At 42.5% G+C, this 20,220-nt stretch overlaps 1 protein-coding gene across 1 annotated transcript in view; it reads right to left on the bottom strand.

Moving 5' to 3' along the window:
• The window catches only part of LOC117399214 (potassium voltage-gated channel subfamily H member 2-like), a 161,610-nt gene that overhangs the window by 92,536 nt on the left and 48,854 nt on the right, over positions 1-20,220 (bottom strand). The window contains exons 3-5 of the mRNA XM_033998262.3: positions 3,537-3,698; positions 2,289-2,705; positions 1,658-1,872 (exon numbers count right to left, since the gene is read on the bottom strand). Of these exons, the coding sequence (XP_033854153.2) occupies positions 1,658-1,872; positions 2,289-2,705; positions 3,537-3,698 (794 nt within the window). The remainder of the gene's footprint in view (positions 1-1,657; positions 1,873-2,288; positions 2,706-3,536; positions 3,699-20,220) is intronic.

Raw genomic sequence — 20,220 nt, 5'->3', positions numbered from 1 at the left:
AAAAATCTACATCAAATCAATATTTGGTGTGACCACCCTTTGCCTTCAAAACAGCATCAATTCTTCTAGGTACACTTGCACACAGTTTTTGAAGGAACTCGGCAGGTAGGTTGGCCCAAACATCTTGGAGAACTAACCACAGTTCTTCTGTGGATTTAGGCAGCGTATTGCATGATGGATAAGTATCTGCATGTACTTCTCAGCATTGAGGAGACCATTAATTCTGACCAAATCCCCAACTCCATTTGCAGAAATGCAGCCCCATACTTGCAAGGAACCTCCACCATGCTTCACTGTTGCCTGCAGACACTCATTGGTGTACCGCTCTCCAGCCCTTCGGCGGCGAACAAACTGCCTTCGTTACAGCCAAATATTTCAAATTTTGACTCATCAGTCCAGAGCACCTGCTGCCATTTTTCTGCACCCCAGTTCCTGTGTTTTCGTGCATAGTTGAGTTGCTTGGCCTTGTTTCCACGTCGGAGGTATGGCTTTTTGGCCGCAAGTCTTCCATGAAGGCCACTTCTGACCAGACTTCTCCGGACAGTAGATGGGTGTACTAGGGTCCCACTGTTTTCTGCCAATTCTGAGCTGATGGCACTGCTGGATATCTTCTGCTTGCGAAGGGAAGTAAGCATGATGTGTCTTTCATCTGCTGCAGTAAGTTTCCTTGGCCGACCACTGCGTCTACGGTCCTCAACGTTGCCCGTTTCTTTGTCCTGACTATATGCCTACAAAATCCCTGACTTTGTGCAAGTGTACCTAGAAGAATTGATGCTGTTTTGAAGGCAAAGGGTGGTCACACCAAATATGGATTTGATTTGGATTTTTCTTCTGTTCACTCACTTTGCATTTAGTTAATTGATAAATATAATCTATTAACATGTCTATTGTTGAAAGCATTCTTACTTTACAGCATTTTTTCACACCTGCCTAAAACTTTTGCACAGTACTGTACGTGCGTAGAGAGTCTACCCATTTACACTAAGCACTTTTAAGGCGGCTTTGATGCAGCTTCAGGGTTGTTGTTTTATGTCCATCCAAAATCTTTTTTTACTACAATTTGAAAACATATTAAAACCTTTGGCAGCAATTTGATTTACAGGACTTTATTGTAAAAAACAATAAGTTTGTTGTAAAAATAAATTAAAAAAACTACCAGCGAGCCATTTTCATCCAATCCTCCTTAAACCTGATCAGCACAGCAGAAAGAATCTATTCAGCCACCCTCAAGCGCAAGCTTTGTGACGTACCTCCTGTGTATTCACAGATCCACTGAAGCAGAACTCCTAGAAGCTACACACCCCCCTCGATGTGAAACCTAACTAGGTGCAAAAACATTTCTCTTCTTGGTTTCACTTTTTTATGAACAAGGGGGAACAAACTTTTATAACAGCAGTAACCTCATCATGCCTGAAAGTTTTCAGGCATTGACAACATTGATTTGGCTCAACATAGTTATCGCTGAAGGTCTGTCTACTGCTGCTGCAACAGTAGGACCAATTATTTCATGACAGAACCCCAGTGTCACTGCTGTGTACATTAGGTGATAAACGCACTGTCAGCCTCAACCAGCCTCCTGTTTTATGTTATACCTCATACCAACAACAACCAGTCCCAGCAGTAAGCAATTTAACAGAGCTGCCCATGAGGCCTGTACCTGTGTGACCTTCTCAGTGACGTTGTGTGTGCGGTCCTTCAGCTTGCACGGTGCGATGATCTCCTTGTCCGTGGACGTGGAGGCTATGAAGGGGTCCCCCTTGAAATCCACGAAGTTCAGGGTGACCTGCGGTATCCTGCTGATGGTGCGGTAACGCATCAGGTCAGAGTCCGAGGTGGAGTTCAGAAGGGTGGTTTTGATGTGATTCATTCCACCTGTGGAGAAGCAGATCTCTTAAATCCCTCACACCTGACCACATAAGAACAGAAGAACTTTATGAATGAGAGGAGGCCATTCAGACCATCAGTGTTCATCTGGTTCCTAGTAGCAGATTGATCTCAAGACTTTGTCAAAGGATCTCAGTGATTCAGCACCAACAACATGGCTAGGTAACCCATTCCATACCCTCACCACTCTCTATGTAAAGAAGTCTCTTCTACCATCTCTGTCCAAAGTTTATCTCCACTTAATGTTCTCTGGTCTTAGTTTCTATGCTTCTCTTAAAGTATTGGTTTGAGTTAACTTTGTCAACACCTTTTAAAGCGCCCCCCACCCTTAAGTCCCACCATCTACAGACACCCCCCCCTCCCCCCCCCCCACCCCGTTATCCCCTGCCCCCTACCCTCTATACCTGTGCTGGCATGGCGGTTGCAGAATTTCTTGTCAAAGTCGGTCTTCATCGCCTCAATGTCGTCGACGGAGGAGGCTCGGCGCACGCTGTAGAAGCTCTCGCGGGAGCGGCTGCAGGTCAGGCTGCAGTTGGAGAAGGACATGTCAGGGTTGAGGCGGTCTGGCTTGGGGGAGGGGTGGTTCATGGACTCCAGCACTCTGTCAGTGTGCGCTTGCTGGTCTTCCAGCTGCTGCAGCTCGGAGCTCACCAGGCAGTTGCTCTCCGGAGTGGACAGCAGCTCTCCTAGGGCCAAAGACTCGCTGCTGGGTTTGGACAAGTCCACCACCACCGCGTCTGGGCCCTCCTGCGGCAAGGACTGCTTACTGGCTGTCAGGGAGCGCAGCATCGGAAAACGCAGCTTGAAGCCTCGTGCCCTGCCTGGACACAGGAGACAGGGGAAGACATGCTCAGCTTGAGTCTGATGCTTAAAAAGAAAAGTGCTGCATTTTGGCTATAATACACAGTACCAATGTAATGCTTCTCTTTTTACAGATAATCTTAGTGAAATCACTCTGTCAGGAAAGCAAGCTCTTTACATAAGCTCTACAATGCTTGTACTGGCTCAGTGCAACACGGATGACCGTGTACTGTTAAATCAACCTTTAAATAATATGAATGAAATAAATATCAGTATGCACTTTAAAAAAAACAACTGCTCACTGGGTCTGGACTACTCACATGACCCACCCACACTCCTCCACATACACAGGAGAGAAGGTTAGTGTCGTGTGGGAAAGTGGTAGCAAACATGTCACAGCGCACGTTTACACAGTTATCAATGAAATGTTTGTTCAGCAAGTCAAAAAGGTATGTGGGCAATAGTAGACTTAACAGGTAACAATACATTGTAAAATAATGTTTCGTGTTCACAAGCCTCTTTATTTTACCGTGAAACTTAAGTTTAGCTAGTTTATAAACACATTTTGTTGATTAAAAAATACCAATGCATTGGTTAGATGCATGTAAATCACGGATTTATGTTAAAACCAAATTAGTTGTTGCAGCTAATGTAAATCTAATCCTTTAATACAATTCAATATAGCTGTTTCATTAATATGTCAAACATTTAGGCTACTCAGATCTGCTGTCTTAGGTTTCTCAATATAGCAATTTTGGTGTTAAGAGATTACGTATATAGACCAGTATACTGTATCTGGTAGCTTTTGTACTGTACCCTGCCCACTGGAGAAACTACAATAATAATGTTACCTGCTGGGAACCAGTTAGAGGAGACCTTGTGGTTGACATCCCTCTCAGGAGAGTGCAGCAGCTCGTTCTCTGTCATGGCTTCAAAGTTCAGGATGAACATTATCACTGTGCCATCTTCATTCTTCACCGGGGCCACGTCTACCTGACACAGGAACCACACACCTGAGGGGCGAGAACGACAACACCATCAGAGAACAAAATAACAGCAAGGGCACCACGTTACAGCATGTCAGACAGCAGCAGGAACCGAGGATCACAAGAGCCTCCGGCCTTCTTCCTCTGCACTGTCCTATAATCCTGGCAAACTGTAGCCTGCCGCTCTGACTGTTGTGTTTGGTAACCAGCGACATCCGTAATCAATAGATACCGACGATGGTAGCACAATTGTTGAGCTCTTTCTTGCTTAACATCTTTCTTTTATTATATGAATGGCGGTAGTTTATATGCATAATGTTGTATATGTTCATTATGGTCCTTTCAATAAAAAAATAAAAAAAGACCAAATAACAAAAAAGTAGTTTAGAAAATCAAGTCTGTGTCTGTACCAATGCATTGTACATCTGTATGCAAATTGTATGTTTTGTATTCATTGCTGCACTTTTCTACAGTTTAAAAAAAAAAAGAATCAGAAAGCCCTGCCGTCACTTTTCTTTCAGTCAAAAGAGTGTAGAGTCTAAAAGCCAGACATCCTCTTGTGTGGTTGTATGCTAGAACAGATCAGTCCCCTGGTTCATGGGAAAGAGCAGATGGGACAGTTGGGAATGGAACAGAAAATGAGCGTTCCAAATGACCAGATCATATTGAATGACAACCAATCTGTCCTCAACTTTCTACTTTGTTTGCTGATGTTTATTTAAAGCAGTACAGAACTGCTTCTTTGTACACAAGTATGTTGTGATTCGGTCACAGCACAGAAAGCAATGCTTTGTCAGAATTTCTATTTATAACATTTCTGGTTTCCCTGCGGCACACACTAAATGACTTCAAATGTAAATGCTTTCTTTCAGGGGAAATTTTATAAACTAGCAATATCATTTACATAAAAAAAAATAATAGAAAGCATCGGGGACAGATTGTGATTGTACAGTAGAGCATGGCAAGGGATTGAAAATGACATCACACTGCAGAGACCTAATTCCAACATATCTGTGTTGCCGTGAAGACAGATTTGTCTTTTGTTGCTATTGTAATGGGCAGTGTTATGTGATACACTGCCGTTACGGATTCTGACCAGTCTCCTGTCAGAGAGATGAGATGAGGTGAGGTTAGAAGCTCTAAAACCATGACTGCAAAGGAGCCTGGTTCTTTTGCATTGTGGTTTAGAGGCTCACTTGTGGATCGCGGGGTCGGTGGATTCGTGTCCAGCCTCCACCCTGTTACTCTATGGTAGTGTAAGTCATATTGTTTTAGTGCCACAATCCTGTTTACCGTGTCTTAATCAATGTATTAACACCAGCTACTGTATGTTTGTTTCTGTGCAAGCTATTACCTGCCATTAACCGCAGAACATTTAAGACAATCAAGTGACTTCTTCAGTATTCATCAACAGTCACCCTTTTTCCCCACCAATTTTTAACAGTGTGTTATTTATACACATTGCAGGCCTGCTGTCAGCAGAACTGACGCCTTGCATAGGGTGACCAGACGTCCCGGTTTAGGTGGCACAGCCTCAGTTTTCCATCAGATGTCCCAGTATCCCAACATTTTTCTCAAAAACTTAAAAAAGTCCCCGTTCTCAGCCACTTCCTGTAATGCGACACACTCGAAATACCTTTTGTCAAAATACCGTAAATAACCGCTTCCTATATCACTTATTTATGGCACCTGCTGTGAAAACAAAATAAAATAAAAAAGCCACTTGGGTAATCAAGAACATTATTTTTGTAAAGTGATTAACACAAACATAGTGCTTATTCCTTGGTGCACCAGGTGTTTTCATTTAGTTTATATTCAATATGAATCTGCAATTATGTGTAATATGGTAATTTTGTAGCTGTTCAGTTCTGGTGGGATTTAGCCCAAGAAAAATGCCTAAACGTAAATGTATTTTTAACCACGATCTACAGAAGTAATTGTATGTATTATTATTATTATTATTATTATTATTATTATTATTATTATTATTATTTATTTTTTATCAATAAAAAGTAGCAATAAAAAAGTAGTACTGAAATTATAGCTGCTTAAAAAAGAAAAAAAAAAGATAATACTAAGTGAATGGCTATTTAAATAACCATTAAAATAGCCTATATTTAAATGGTTTAATCAGGCTTATCAATTATTTAACAATGTGTCCCGGTTTTGAGCTTTGAAAATCTGGTCACCCTAGCCTTGCACCATTTTCTTTCTCAGGAGTATAAATCAATCAATTGCAGGAAACAAAATGCCACTTCCCAAAACGGAAAGATTGGATTTGTGTGAATGAGATAATCACAATCCCTGAAGAAAAGAGTGTCCAGCACCATGTCTTCTGAACTCTCACTACCATCCAGATCTCAGATTCTACTCCCATAGCATGCCATACCCCATACATCCATATACCGCCCACTATGATATTCTACTGCACTAGGATCTTATACCCCATGCATTTCTATAGCACTCAATCTCAGATTCCACTGTCATAGCATGCAATACAACATACTGTTCATTTACATAGCACACTGAGAATCCAATTGGGAAACAGAAAATACGGTAGGGTATCACTCATGTTTACTGTTTCACTGGTATTTTATAATTTGGAGAATGTAAATAAAGCTTATTAAAGGAATCTAAAAAGTATGTATTTGTATTAGAAATAATTTGTTTGCTTGGTTACAGTTCCCTGGTACAGTGAAATGACAGTGGAACCTGTTTAACATCTCTTGCAAGTTTAAAATGAAATCTCAGCATGAGGTTTTATCTTAGGTCATGATAATATCGATACAAATGCCAAGCATGGTATAACGTGGTAAAGCTTTGAAGAATGCTAAAGCATGGTAAAACGTATCTAAGCATGCTAAAGCTTTGTGAAGAATGCTAAAACTTATCCAAACATGGTAAAGTATGAAGCATACAGATTGCATCTCACTGTGTGGGAATGTTTCTCTTGGGGTTCCCCTCTGCAGGGATCCCTGGCTTTGTCCCAAAGAGAATTTCCTGCAAACAGAAACAGCAGCTTCCTGCAGCTGCCACCACACAAACACATCCATTTCATCACACAAGCACAACCCATTGTAATAAATTGGCATCTCAGCCCACTGAATTGAAAGGAAAGGCAAGGGAAGGACACGAACCACTAACCTCACAATTCAAGATGAACTTCTTACCATTCAACTAAAGAGCAAACTCTATAGTCAAGAGGGAAGTCTGTGTCTTTATGCTGATGCCAGTATTACTAACCCATCAGCCACTAGCAGGAGATCCATTACACCCTACTTTGCTGAAAACCAGCTTCCAGCACTGCTAATACTGGCCAACACTGCATTCATAAGAATAGAAGAATTTAAGATAATTCACAAACGAGAGGAGTTAATTTGGCCCAATCCTTGTGTTTTAAAGAATCCAAATGACTCAGCATCAAGAACATAGCTAGGTAACCAATTCCATGTTCTCACCACATTCTGTTTAAAAAACACTCCACTTAGTTTCCAGCTGCGTTAACTTTGTCATCTCCTTTTAAGATTTTAAATACTTCAATCAAGTCCCCCTTAGCCCCACCTCTATTATTTAAGCCAAATAGATTCAGCGTGTTACTTTGCCAAAGACAACGCTCAACCTTTTCCTTAGAAAAGTTTACATATAGTAAAAGCATAGCATAGTGTAATAAATCATAGGTAAGCTATGGTAAAGCATATTAATAAACATGGCAAACCAGAGTAAACTACAGTAAATGCATAGTATAACCATGGGAAAACCAAGGTAAAACTGCCAAAAATACCGTGCAAAAATACCGTGGTAAACTTCGATACGGGTCATTCCATCAACCCCTCACCTCCTCACATGTTCATGCACTCCCTCCACCTCAACCCCTCACCTCCTCACATGTTCATACACTCCCTCCACCTCAACCCCTCACCTCCTCACATGTTCATGCACTCCCTCCACCTCAACCCCTCACCTCCTCACATGTTCATGCACTCCCTCCACCTCAACCCCTCACCTCCTCACATGTTCATACACTCCCTCCACCTCAACCCCTCACCTCCTCACATGTTCATGCACTCCCTCCACCTCAACCCCTCACCTCCTCACATGTTCATACACTCCCTCCACCTCAACCCCTCACCTCCTCACATGTTCATACACTCCCTCCACCTCAACCCCTCACCTCCTCACATGTTCATACACTCCCTCCACCTCAACCCCTCACCTCCTCACATGTTCATACACTCCCTCCACCTCAACCCCTCACCTCCTCACATGTTCATGCACTCCCTCCACCTCAACCCCTCACCTCCTCACATGTTCATACACTCCCTCCACCTCAACCCCTCACCTCCTCACATGTTCATGCACTCCCTCCACCTCAACCCCTCACCTCCTCACATGTTCATGCACTCCCTCCACCTCAACCCCTCACCTCCTCACATGTTCATACACTCCCTCCACCTCAACCCCCCACCTCCTCACATGTTCATGCACTCCCTCCACCTCAACCCCTCACCTCCTCACATGTTCATGCACTCCCTCCACCTCAACCCCTCACCTCCTCACATGTTCATACACTCCCTCCACCTCAACCCCTCACCTCCTCACATGTTCATGCACTCCCTCCACCTCAACCCCTCACCTCCTCACATGTTCATGCACTCCCTCCACCTCAACCCCTCACCTCCTCACATGTTCATACACTCCCTCCACCTCAACCCCTCACCTCCTCACATGTTCATGCACTCCCTCCACCTCAACCCCTCACCTCCTCACATGTTCATGCACTCCCTCCACCTCAACCCCTCACCTCCTCACATGTTCATACACTCCCTCCACCTCAACCCCTCACCTCCTCACATGTTCATGCACTCCCTCCACCTCAACCCCTCACCTCCTCACATGTTCATGCACTCCCTCCACCTCAACCCCTCACCTCCTCACATGTTCATACACTCCCTCCACCTCAACCCCTCACCTCCTCACATGTTCATGCAGTCCCTCCACCTCCACCCCTCACCTCCTCACATGTTCATGCAGTCCCTCCACCTCAACCCCTCACCTCCTCACATGTTCATGCACTCCCTCCACCTCAACCCCTCACCTCCTCACATGTTCATGCAGTCCCTCCACCTCTCAACTCCTCACCTGCCACTGCTTTAGTGTGTGACTCTCCGGTTCACTCCTGACTGTGTTGAAAATGAGATAGGGAAGGTTCTGTACATAAACTAAACTGCGATCCGTCCTGCCTGCACAGCCTCCCACTGAGGAAACGAAATGTTTTTTTGTGTTTATTTTACTGGAGAAGGCAGAAGAAGGATTATAGTTCTGAGCCCCTGAGTAATTACAAACAGAGCAGAAAGCCAGATAAAGCAGAGCCCGCTTTTCTCTCTCCCACTCAGGCAGCAGGGGTGCCATCCAATTAAACAGAAAGTACACCTTGTTGTGGTTAAAAGTCTCACAGCTTTCAGTGACCAACGAGTTTGAAATAAAAGTGTGACAGAATCCCCACTGATCCACACTGTGCAGTCCCTCTCTGTACATAAGAACATAAGAACATAAGAAAGTTTACAAACGAGAGGAGGCCGTTCAGCCCATCTTGCTCGTTTGATTGTTAGTAGCTTATTGATCCCAGAATCTCATCAAGCAGCTTCTTGAAGGATCCCAGGGTGTCAGTTTCAACAACATTACATCACTGAATCAGATCAGTGACTGAACGAGGCCCTTCCTGTGAGTTGAGAGAATTGTGTAAATTCTTTTGGCACCTCTGTTTTTTTCTGTAATAAAAATAACATATTAACTTATTGCTAAATAATATTTATGGGCATAGAAATTGAGGCGATGAAATGCTACAGCATTGAGGCTTAAAATGAAAAAAAAACCTAACCAGTAACTGCAACAGATGGCGTTGAGAACGTAAGTACCAATCTGGTGTTTATATTAATGGCTATACCATACTTTGCACAATCTGAAATGTTTCGATCACTCCAGAAAGGTTTCAATGGACAGACATGCATGATATACCCCCCTGGAGAAACAGGACAACGCAAGCCACGTGAAGATTAGCTGCTGTTAATTACATCACTGTTTCACAAAGCCCTGTAACATTTCAAATGCACATAGTACGATGTGGATTTTAACAATGTCACTCAAACAATACCGGCATGCCTGTGTATTACTCCATGTAGTGGCTGGAGTGTTAGCCCTGTGTATTACTTCAGCCCAAATCATTAAGTGCAAATCTAGATCTTAGATTTACATCATTTATACAGATATGTGGAGTGGAAGTGTAATTTAATGCTGTGTAATGTATAACTAAAAACAGACCTGACTGACTACTGGTTTGATTATGCTTACAACTATTTTTTATAAAAGATCAATTTACCATAGAGTTTAAATTTGCAGCTTGACTTTTTAAATGGCATGTGGCTGGTTTTAAGAAACTGTTAATGATCTGTCAATGTCACCCAGCACCTGAGTTCACGAGCACTGTTACCTGAACAATCATCTCTAACTTTCCATTCTGAGTTCACCAACTCTGCAACCTGAACATCTCTGACACTCCATTCTAACCTCCAGCAGTGCCACCTTGCTGAATTATCCTTCAACGCAGAACCTGTAATGAGCCCCAGCCCCAGGCAGTTACTCTAACGAGGACCAGCCTGGCTGCGTTGGGGTTAAGCACAGGCTGCGACCACCTCTGGTATTCATATCTAAATATGGGAATGACTAGCGGACAGGGAGAAGTGCTACACTGTGTTCTCACATCGCATCAGGGAGCAGCATGGAAAGAGCCTCCCCCACACAGCAACGCTTGCAAATCCCTACATATTGACAGTGCTGTGCTAATTGTTTCTGTAGAAGAGATACTGTACAAGCTGCAGCTGTACAGCCGGCAGGCAGCCCCTTGCCCCCCCGGACTTCAGACTGGTTAATTGCAGGGGTCTCATACTCTCGACTCTGCTGGGTAGCACTTTGCAATTACCATGTTTGCACTATCTGTAACAGAGGCTGAAGAGCGCAGCTGCACAGTCAGATAGGAACAAGCTGCTGTCTGATCTGCTCTCAGGCTGAGATCCACAGCAGTGACTTCCAGTAAATAGTTTTCTCTGAAAGTGACACGGCAGCATTCACCTGCAGAAAACCTTTTGGCTTACTTTATCATTTAGGCTCTAGTGCAGTGGTGGCCAATACACCAAGTATTGAGATCCATTTTGGTGGATCTCAATGGGCTCTGCGATCCAACAACAATAAAGTGAACAAGACTACAATAAAGTAAAACCCTTTTGATCAATTGGGATGATCTGGCTTGAAGCTAGTGGTGACCAATACGTTAAGGTAGCAATGAAAAAAGCAATGAAAAAATAGGAATTATATTTTTTAATTTAAACTCAGCCCCATTCATCTCTGTGCGCCGGCGCTCCCAAGGTTACGCACATATTACTCAGGCTCCGTAAAAGCCACCTCACTTTTTTTTAAAGTAACAAAAACGCCTATTCACTGCCAAACATGAACCACTTTAGATGTGTATTGGCTGTGTTATAGGATACTGACCTTAAGGTTTAGGGTTTCGGTGTAGGGAGAGGATTATTCATTGTTTTATTAACAATAATATGATAGCCAATCAGAGTGCAGTGTCCTGACAGGAACATTTCATGGTACCTTTGCAAGCACTACATGTACAAATTTCGGCCAATCAGTTCTTTAGAAATGACATAAGAGGAAATTAATTTAAAGAAAGTTGTCAGTGTACTAAATGATCCAATAAAAAGTCGCCTCACATTTTCCATGCTCTTCCAAAAGTGTGCAGGGAATCTGAGCCTTTGAATATTGCCTTTCCAATTTTATTAACATCTGTTAGTACAGTGTTTTTTTTATGTGCCTTTACTTTTCCTGTATTGTTTTTTTTTTGTTTTTTTTCTGTCATCGTAGAACTTCCAATAATTGCCAGGTCTTTTTTAAATGGCAAGTTATGAATAATACAATGTGCGTCATACACTGGATGTGGTCTTTTTAGTGGATTTTATTGTTTTTACTATTATACAGTGGTAGATGCAATTCAGTTTTGTGCAGATTCATTCTTCTGCGTGTTCATTTTCTAACGTTTTGCATATCCTTGTATACTTTGGGAGTGTACAATACAGTGGCATTGTGTTATAAAATAAAACTGTTCCTTAATACCCACTGACACAACCTTTTAATGACGTTGCTGGAATGCTGCAATGTAGTTATGTTAATGCTATAAGGTTGTATGGTACAGGGGTTCTCCATGATTGCATCTGAAGTATTTGAAGATGTTAGTGATGTAATAAACGTTGGGTCTCAATAGTTGGCGGGGCTTTTGGTAAATATTGTAAGGAAACGCCCCCGGCGCTATACAAAATACATTTAAGAATAATAATAATAATAATAATAATAATAATAATAATAATAATAATAATAATAATAGATTGTGATGACTCTTACTATTTTTGACAGTAAAGCATGAGTCTGAGAGATAACAATTATTAACAGAAGTATTATACTTGATAATAAACAAGGTCCCTGTCCGGGCCAGGACCACACCTCGTAAAATAACAAACGTCAAATCTCAATTTGAGGTTGCACTCAGCAAATGTATACTTGCCACCTATTTGCAATATTCCTTACGTTAAATTGATGTCTTCTTGTCTGGGTTAAAACCAGCACACTTATTTGTTTCTATTTGTTTGGCCAACGCGCCTTTTTGTTTTGTGTTTTGTTGTTTGTTGTTTGTTTTATTCTCCTCGCTCTCTCCGCACCTCGTATTCTCCTCTGTACACTCTCCTCCCAGCATGGACAGCTGCAGGTTCTTATACTCTGGCCGAGGGGTTAACTAGCTGTTAATTATCTTATTACCCCTCGGCCACAGTCTGCACGAGTTTAGTAAGGATGCGTGACTGTCAGCTAGTTAAATAATCAGTAGCTGATCAGTCACGCATCCTCACAGGGTTTTTAAAATATAAAAACAATAAGAAATACGCGGCGCAAAAAATATAAATAATAATAAATAAATATATAGGGGCGGGACACTCCGCCACATACTCGTAGCATTTTTCTGTGCTCTGAGTGGTCCAAATGAGTACGTGTAGCGAATATTTGAACCGTGTACACTATACAACGCTTTTTGACCCAGATGGCCTTCCATTAAGGCAAGCCTCTCATCATGTGACAGAGTTCACAGCTTAGGTTTCGTTTTGAGTCGATTGCTTCCTTACGCAGTTCAGTGAGAGACAGGGCACTAGAGAAGCTGCAGACTTGGAGACAGACAGCGTGAGAGCGAGAGAGAAAGAGTTTTATCCATTGTGCTTGTTCCAGACAGGAACTGCTTTACAGAGTGGCACAGAAAGTAATGGGACATGGTCTGAGCATGTAAAATTGTAAATAGTTCTCTTCAGTGTTCCATATTCTGTTTTGTTCAAATGAAAGTTGTGATTATGCTCAGTTGTTAAAAGTGTTAAAACAGTTGTTTTTCATCCAATTTGCTTCATTTTTTCCCCCCATGTTAAGTTCATATTGAAGTTCATGGTCGAGACCAAACATGATTTTTTTGGAAAAGGGTTTTGTTTTTTTTTTGTTTTTTTTTTACATATATTCTCATCTCTACCGCATATAGTATACCTGATTCTACTGCAACTTACATAATATGAAAAGAAATGTTGTGGCCTTTCATTTGATATGTTACATGCATGCAGTACAAACTATCCAGTAGTTAAACATACATAAATGAAAACAGTGAAAAACAGGCAGAAACAGGGCTGAGTGTAAAGAGTTAAATGCGTAATCAACGCTGTTAAAACTATACTATGCTTATGTGTTGATGCTTCTTCAGATTTGCCTCGATCCACCAAAAATCTCTTGAGATCCACTAGTGGCTTTAGATCCACGTATTGGCCACCACTGCTCTAGTGGAACGAGGCAACCCTCTGTACTGTGTATTATACCATCGATCAGATTTTTGGTTTCAAACATACTCCAACGACTACTTGAACAATTTCACAAACAATAAAAGCCATGCTGATGGACTGTAATAACACCAGACCTCATCGAGAGAGGATGCAGAGTTGCTTCTTAGTGCTCCATTACCTTTGCATTTCCTAGGTACAGTGGTCAATGATAAATCAATACACAGGACAGGTTTCAAGTGGCACGACAGAGCATCCAAAGCTTCAGAACATCGAGGCTGAAACCCAACATTCCCTGTTACTGTCCAGCCTGCCCTCCCAGTCAAACCCATCAAACTATTATAACAGCACAGGCTCACTGTGGTGCATCATCTCATTTCAGAGCTGCATTCCAGACTCCACTTACACTGCAGTTGGAGCCAGTGCTGCTTTCACAGTCTGCCTAATTCAATACATCATGCCTATTTCATACACCCACAGTGGTATTACTCAGGAAGCACCCAGTCTGTGGCTGGATATTCACAATCTATGAAACTGCAGGTGTTTGTTTGTGACCACTGGAGGGTGATAGTCTTTTTGAGTTTTCTCCACAGAAAAAAATAATAATAAATAAATAAATAAATAAATAATTAAATTTAGGACTGACACATGTACACACATGAAATGTTTCATTTCTTAAGTGCAGTGTCTGTTATCAACTCAACTCCCGTGCTAATTTTGCACTTTTCAACAGGCAAGACCAAACTAACAGTGCATCTTATTTTGTGTAAATTTGAGTCAACAGGGTGATTTGTCACAGAATGATCAAACAGTGACTGACACAGCAGCTAATTAATCCTGAAAGAATAGTTGATTAGATGCTGTTGCATTTCTCAGGGGTCGGGGTTCTCTCACGGCAGATCAGTTATAGGATCAGGGCAGTACTAAGGGCTAATTTATACCTCACAAGATTACCCCTATAAACAACCCCTAAAAATGAGGACCTGGCTCTAAAGCATGTCAAAAAGCTGCATTGTGTGAAAAAGCACCACATAAATGTTATTGTGTTTTACCTCCACTAGGGGGAAGCACATGCCCACTCTCTTACATGATGTGTCATTCTAGTGCAGATTCACCTGTTCTAATCATAGAGGGTAAAGTCATGAAAGATGATTGGCTGGTGGTGGGTGGGGGGATTGGGAAGGAAGATCTACCACTTCGTTTAGGAAGAGGCTAATGTTCTCAGCTGGTAGGTAGTAGCTGTCCACTAGCTTCTTTTGAGTATCACTGGTGACCCGCATATAATGTATTTTGTGATAAGTACATGCAATCAATATGGGTCATTCCGTGTCAACTCAACCAGAACTCCCTACCTCAAGATTTTGATTTTGCTTATATTTTGTGTAGTGGAAGATACAGGTCAGGTATGAAAACCAGACCAAATATTTAAGCTCAATGATGAAGATTTGCTGAGATACACCCCCTATTTAGAATGTCCGTAGCCCTATGAATGCTTCTGTACAGATAGCTAGGTATGTCTTCTGTAGAATTCATGCAAAATAAGTACCACTGCATTATTATTATTATTATTATTATTATTATTATTATTTATTTCTTAGCAGACACCCTTACCCAGGGTGACTTACAGTCGTAAACAAAAATACATTCAAGAATCACAGTACAAGTAATAATACAATTAAGAGCAAGATAAATACAATGACTTTGGTTAGCAAGTACAAGTATGACAAAATACGATTCAATAACGGAGCAGAAAACAGTGTCAGTGATAGTTACATCAGGATATAATTAAATACAAAATACTACAGATTAAATAACACTTGTGACAGATTACAGTACTCTAAAGTACAGGATTAAATGCAGTAAAATAGGGGGCAGATAAGATCAAGTAAAGCGCATTTAAGGAAGAGTGATAAGTGTCCAGGGGGAAAAAAAAAGAGGAGTTAGTTCTACAGGTGCTGTCTGAAGAGGTGAGTCTTGAGGAGGCGCCGGAAGGTGGTCAGGGACTGGGCAGTCCTGACATCTGTAGGAAGGTCATTCCACCACTGCGGGGCGAGGGTGGAGAAGGAGCGGGCTCTAGAGGCAGGGGAGCGTAGAGGAGGTACAGCCAGTCTTCTAGTGCAGGCGGAGTGGAGAGGTCGAGTGGGGGTGTAGGGAGAGATGAGGGTCTGGAGGTAGCTGGGTGCAGTCTGGTCAAGGCATCTGTAGGCTAGTACAAGAGTCTTGAACTGGATGCGAGTGGTGATCGGGAGCAAGTGGAGTGAGCGGAGCAGTGGAGTTGCATGGGAGAAGTGAGGCAGAGAGAACACCAGGTGAGCAGCGGAGTTCTGGATGAGCTGGAGCGGACGGGTGGCGGACGCAGGGAGGCCAGCCAGGAGGGAGTTGCAGTAGTCTAGGCGGGAGAGTACCAGGGCCTGGACCAGGAGCTGGGTGGCGTAGTTGGTGAGGAAGGGTCGGATTCTTCGGATGTTGCTCAGGAAGAATCTGCAAGTGCGTGCCAGAGTGGAGATGTGCTGGGAATAAGAGAGGCAGGGGTCCAGGGTGACTCCGAGGTTCTTAGCTGAGGAGGAGGGAGAGAGTATGGTAGATTCCAGAGGAACAGAGACAGAGAGATCAGAGGAGGGGGAGGAGGAGGAGGGAAAGAAAAGGAGGTCAGATTTAGAGAGGATGCGTTTGAGGTGATGCGAGTGCATCCAGGAGGAGATAGCAGACAGACAGGTAGAGATACGGGAGGGGATGGTGGAGTCAGAGGTGGGGAAGGAGAGGAAAATCTGAGCATCATCAGCATAGAAATGGTATGAGAAACCATAGGATGCGATGAGGGGGCCCAGGGAGCAGGTGTAGAGAGAGAACAGGAGCGGACCCAAGACTGACCCTTGGGGGACTCCTGTTGAGAGAGGGCGAGGTGTGGAGGTTACTTCACGCCAGGTTACCTGGTAAGTGCGGTTGGAGAGGTAGGAGGAGAACCAGGCCAGAGCAGTGCCAGAGATTCCCAGGTCAGCGAGAGAGGATAGTAGAATTGCTGGGGGACTTAAAATTGAAAATTGAAAAATTGTCCAATTGTCAAATTCCTGCACGATTTTTAAGTGCATGTCCCTTCTAAAGTAGAAGAGATATCACTTTCAGTTGCTTAGGTGTGCTCATAATTTAACTGACTTTCTGTATGCAGCTCTGCTACTGTCTACCAAGACAGCTCAACTTGTTGATGTTTCACGAGCAACGGTGTCTAAGGTGATGTCGGCATGGAACTCCGAGGGAAAGACATCATCAGATAAGGGCAACAATCGATGGAAGCGCATACTCCAGGATCGTGATATCCGTGCATTAATTTGAAGTGCAAGGCAAAACTGCAGATCAACTGACTGCAAATTTCAACCTGGGGCGCGAGCAGCCAGTTTCATCAAACAGTCCGCCAAGAACTCCACAGAGCGGGATACCGTAGTGGCCCAACGCCCTATTAAGTGACTTTACTTTGGTGTTTCCATTTTTGTGTCCACTACCTGTATCACTTTCAGTTGCTTAGGTGTGCTCATAATTTAACTGACTTTAACTGTACTTTCTGTATGCTACTGTATGCTACTGTATACCTACTTTACTGTCTGATTTAATGATTTAACAAATAGTTTGAGTTTAAACCAAGAGAAACCATAAAAATGTGTATAAATAAATAAATCCATAAAACTAAAACCACAAAATGTGTATAATCTTTATATGCAGGTAGTTTGTCACGGGGCTACAGAGGTACTGTTGACCTATTATTTCTTCTTTGTTGCCATCTTTACAAATTGATTTTTCAAAGTTCTGAAACAAGCATTCATGGGTTATAGATGAGCGTTTGAAGGACTTGTGGTGAAATAATTGACTTGGTAAGCAGTCTCCATTGTTTTTTCCAATGGTATAGAAAAAGGTATTTCATGCAATTTTACAGGTACAACTGCACGTGACACAATGTTCTTGAACTCTGACTTAAAATTATATGTGCAGAACAGATATCGGTTTTATGACATGTTTTTTAATGAGTCTTGTGATGGATTGTGACTTGCTGTTGACAGTCTTTATATAGTTGTGGTGCCCCACCTGGACAGAGAATTATTAAACTGTGAAGGAGACAGATTACCAAGTCAATTATTTCACCACAAGTCCTTCAAATCCTCATCTATAAGCCCACCAAAGATCAGTTTGTTAACTTATGTCCCATAAGGGGTTTCAGCCCTTCAAAGATGGGTCCATTTTCGATACTTTCATCCTGAAGCCTTTTTGTGGGGTCATTAAATCAGACAGTAAAGTAGGTAGACAGTAGCATACAGTAGCATACAGAAAGTACAGTTAAAGTCAGTTAAATTATGAGCACACCTAAGCAACTGAAAGTGATACAGGTAGTGGACACAAAAATGGAAACACCAAAGTAAAGTCACTTAATAGGGCGTTGGGCCACTACGGTATCCCGCTCTGTGGAGTTCTTGGCGGACTGTTTGATGAAACTGGCTGCTCGCGCCCCAGGTTGAAATTTGCAGTCAATTGATCTGCAGCTGCTCGCCTGTTTTGCCTTGCACTTCAAATTAATGCACGGATATCACGATCCTGGAGTATGCGCTTCCTCCCACTGTTGCCCTTTGCTGATGATGTCTTTCCCACGGAGTTCCATGCCAACATCACCTTAGACACCGTTGCTCGTGAAACATCAACAAGTTGAGCTGTCTTGGTCACTGAAGCTCCTGCCAAACGTGCCCCAACAATCACCCCTCTTTCAAAGTCACTGAGGTCTCCTCTTGCAGCCATGCTAGCCATAATTATAGGCAACCAGGCCTGTCCAGCATTTTTATACATGACCCTAAGCATGCTGGGATGTTATTTGCTTAATTAACGCATGAGCCACATCTGTGTGGAAGCCCTTGCTTTCAATATACTTGGTGTCCCTCATTTACCCAGGTGTTTCTCCTCTACTTTAGAAGGAACATGCACTTAAAAATCACTCAGGAATTTGACAATTGGACAATTTTTCAATTTTAAGGCCCCCAGCAACACAGAAATACTAAAGCGGTGGCACTTATTTCGCATGAATTCTACAGAAGACCTACCTGGCTATCTGTACAGAAGCATTCATAGGCCTACTGACATTCTAAATGTCATTTTTAGATCCTCAAATCATCAATTAGTTTAAATATTTGGCCTGGTTTTCATGCCAACCAGATTTCAGAGGCACCTACAGTCATCACTGCATCTTAAGGTGCTGTACAGCAAGAGCTACAAGAAGGTTACAAAGCACGGACACCAAGGCAGGGCAGACAGCAGACTGGATCCCGAGCCAGAAACACGTCAAGATGAACATGTACTCTGGTTGTTTTCTGTCTGGACTTCAGCGACCCTTAACTCTGACTTTTAAATATTCACAAAACCAAGCACCCCTTCACTTGTGCTATGCTCACTCTCACATCATTTGATTATACACAACATTCTCCCTGTCATCAAGTCCTTACAGTTACCTCAGTCCACTATCGCTAGCCACAGGGGGTTCCTCGACAGGAAATGCATTACCAATATTACCTAACAACTTCAGGCCCCCACACCCACATGCCTCGGGTCTGTTTTAAACTGCTGTGGTGTTATCTGAGACTCGGCTGTGTGGTTGTGTGTGTGTGTTGATGTTATTATTGATGCTGTACAGATGTCTGGTATCAGTTTGTCATTGCTCTGCATTACAGTGTGCCAGAAATCTTTCTGCTAGACCCTCTGCTAATGAGACGGATTCACTTCAGTAAGTGACAAAACAAACAAGAAGCGAGCAGCAAGCATATAAATAAATAGATAAATAAAAACATAAACCGATAGCTAACAGCTCTAGAAATAAGGCAATGAGGGAGTACCTACACACATATGCAGTGTGCAAGACATTTCAAGGTTATTGTGAGACAATGAGGTTGTCCTGGGCATTCTGTGACTCACAAGCAACCTGTGAGATAATAAGGCATCTCTGATTTATTGTTCTATCTTATCATTTTTTTTATAGTCTCTACGAGAGATCTCCTGGTAGGCCTGACCTGGTCACACTATTTTATTATTAATGGGACACTGACCATGTATACTGGTCTTAGAAGTAAGGTCATTGCATAAAACTCATTTGTTTCAAATAGGAGGTTCATTACGATGTCCTTGAAAAATTGATGTTCTGAAAGGTTCTATATCAAAATGATGTTGTGTTGTACTGTATTGTATAGAGCAGCACTTGTTTTAGGAAAGTGGCTAAGAAGAGTTAGGTATCCCTAAAGCGAGATGCTGGGAAACTGAGATGCAAGTCGAAGTCAATTAATCAAACCCTAAGCAGGTGAATTAATTACACCGTCCCGGGCAGTGGAGCAACAGGGTCAGCCACAGAATTCTCACCCTAATCAGTCTGCATGGCTACACTGTGACACAGCCAGTGGTACATGTGGTAATGAGCATCACAAAAGAGCTGGTACAACGCTTCCCTTGCATACGACTCATAACCTTGCACCTGTAAACTACTAGCCATATGCATGTGCAACTCAACAGAATGTGTATTATTCTTTTAAATTGTCATCCCCTGTATTTGTGGTAGTAAACTCAGTATACAGTACTGTGGCACCTGGGACAAATAATTGAAAAGTGCAGTGAAAAAT

The sequence above is a fragment of the Acipenser ruthenus genome, chromosome 4, assembly GCF_902713425.1.
Source record: "Acipenser ruthenus chromosome 4, fAciRut3.2 maternal haplotype, whole genome shotgun sequence".
NCBI lineage: Eukaryota > Metazoa > Chordata > Actinopteri > Acipenseriformes > Acipenseridae > Acipenser > Acipenser ruthenus.
Note: the sequence above shows the minus strand (reverse complement) of the source record. Positions and strands in the feature narration are given on the sequence as shown.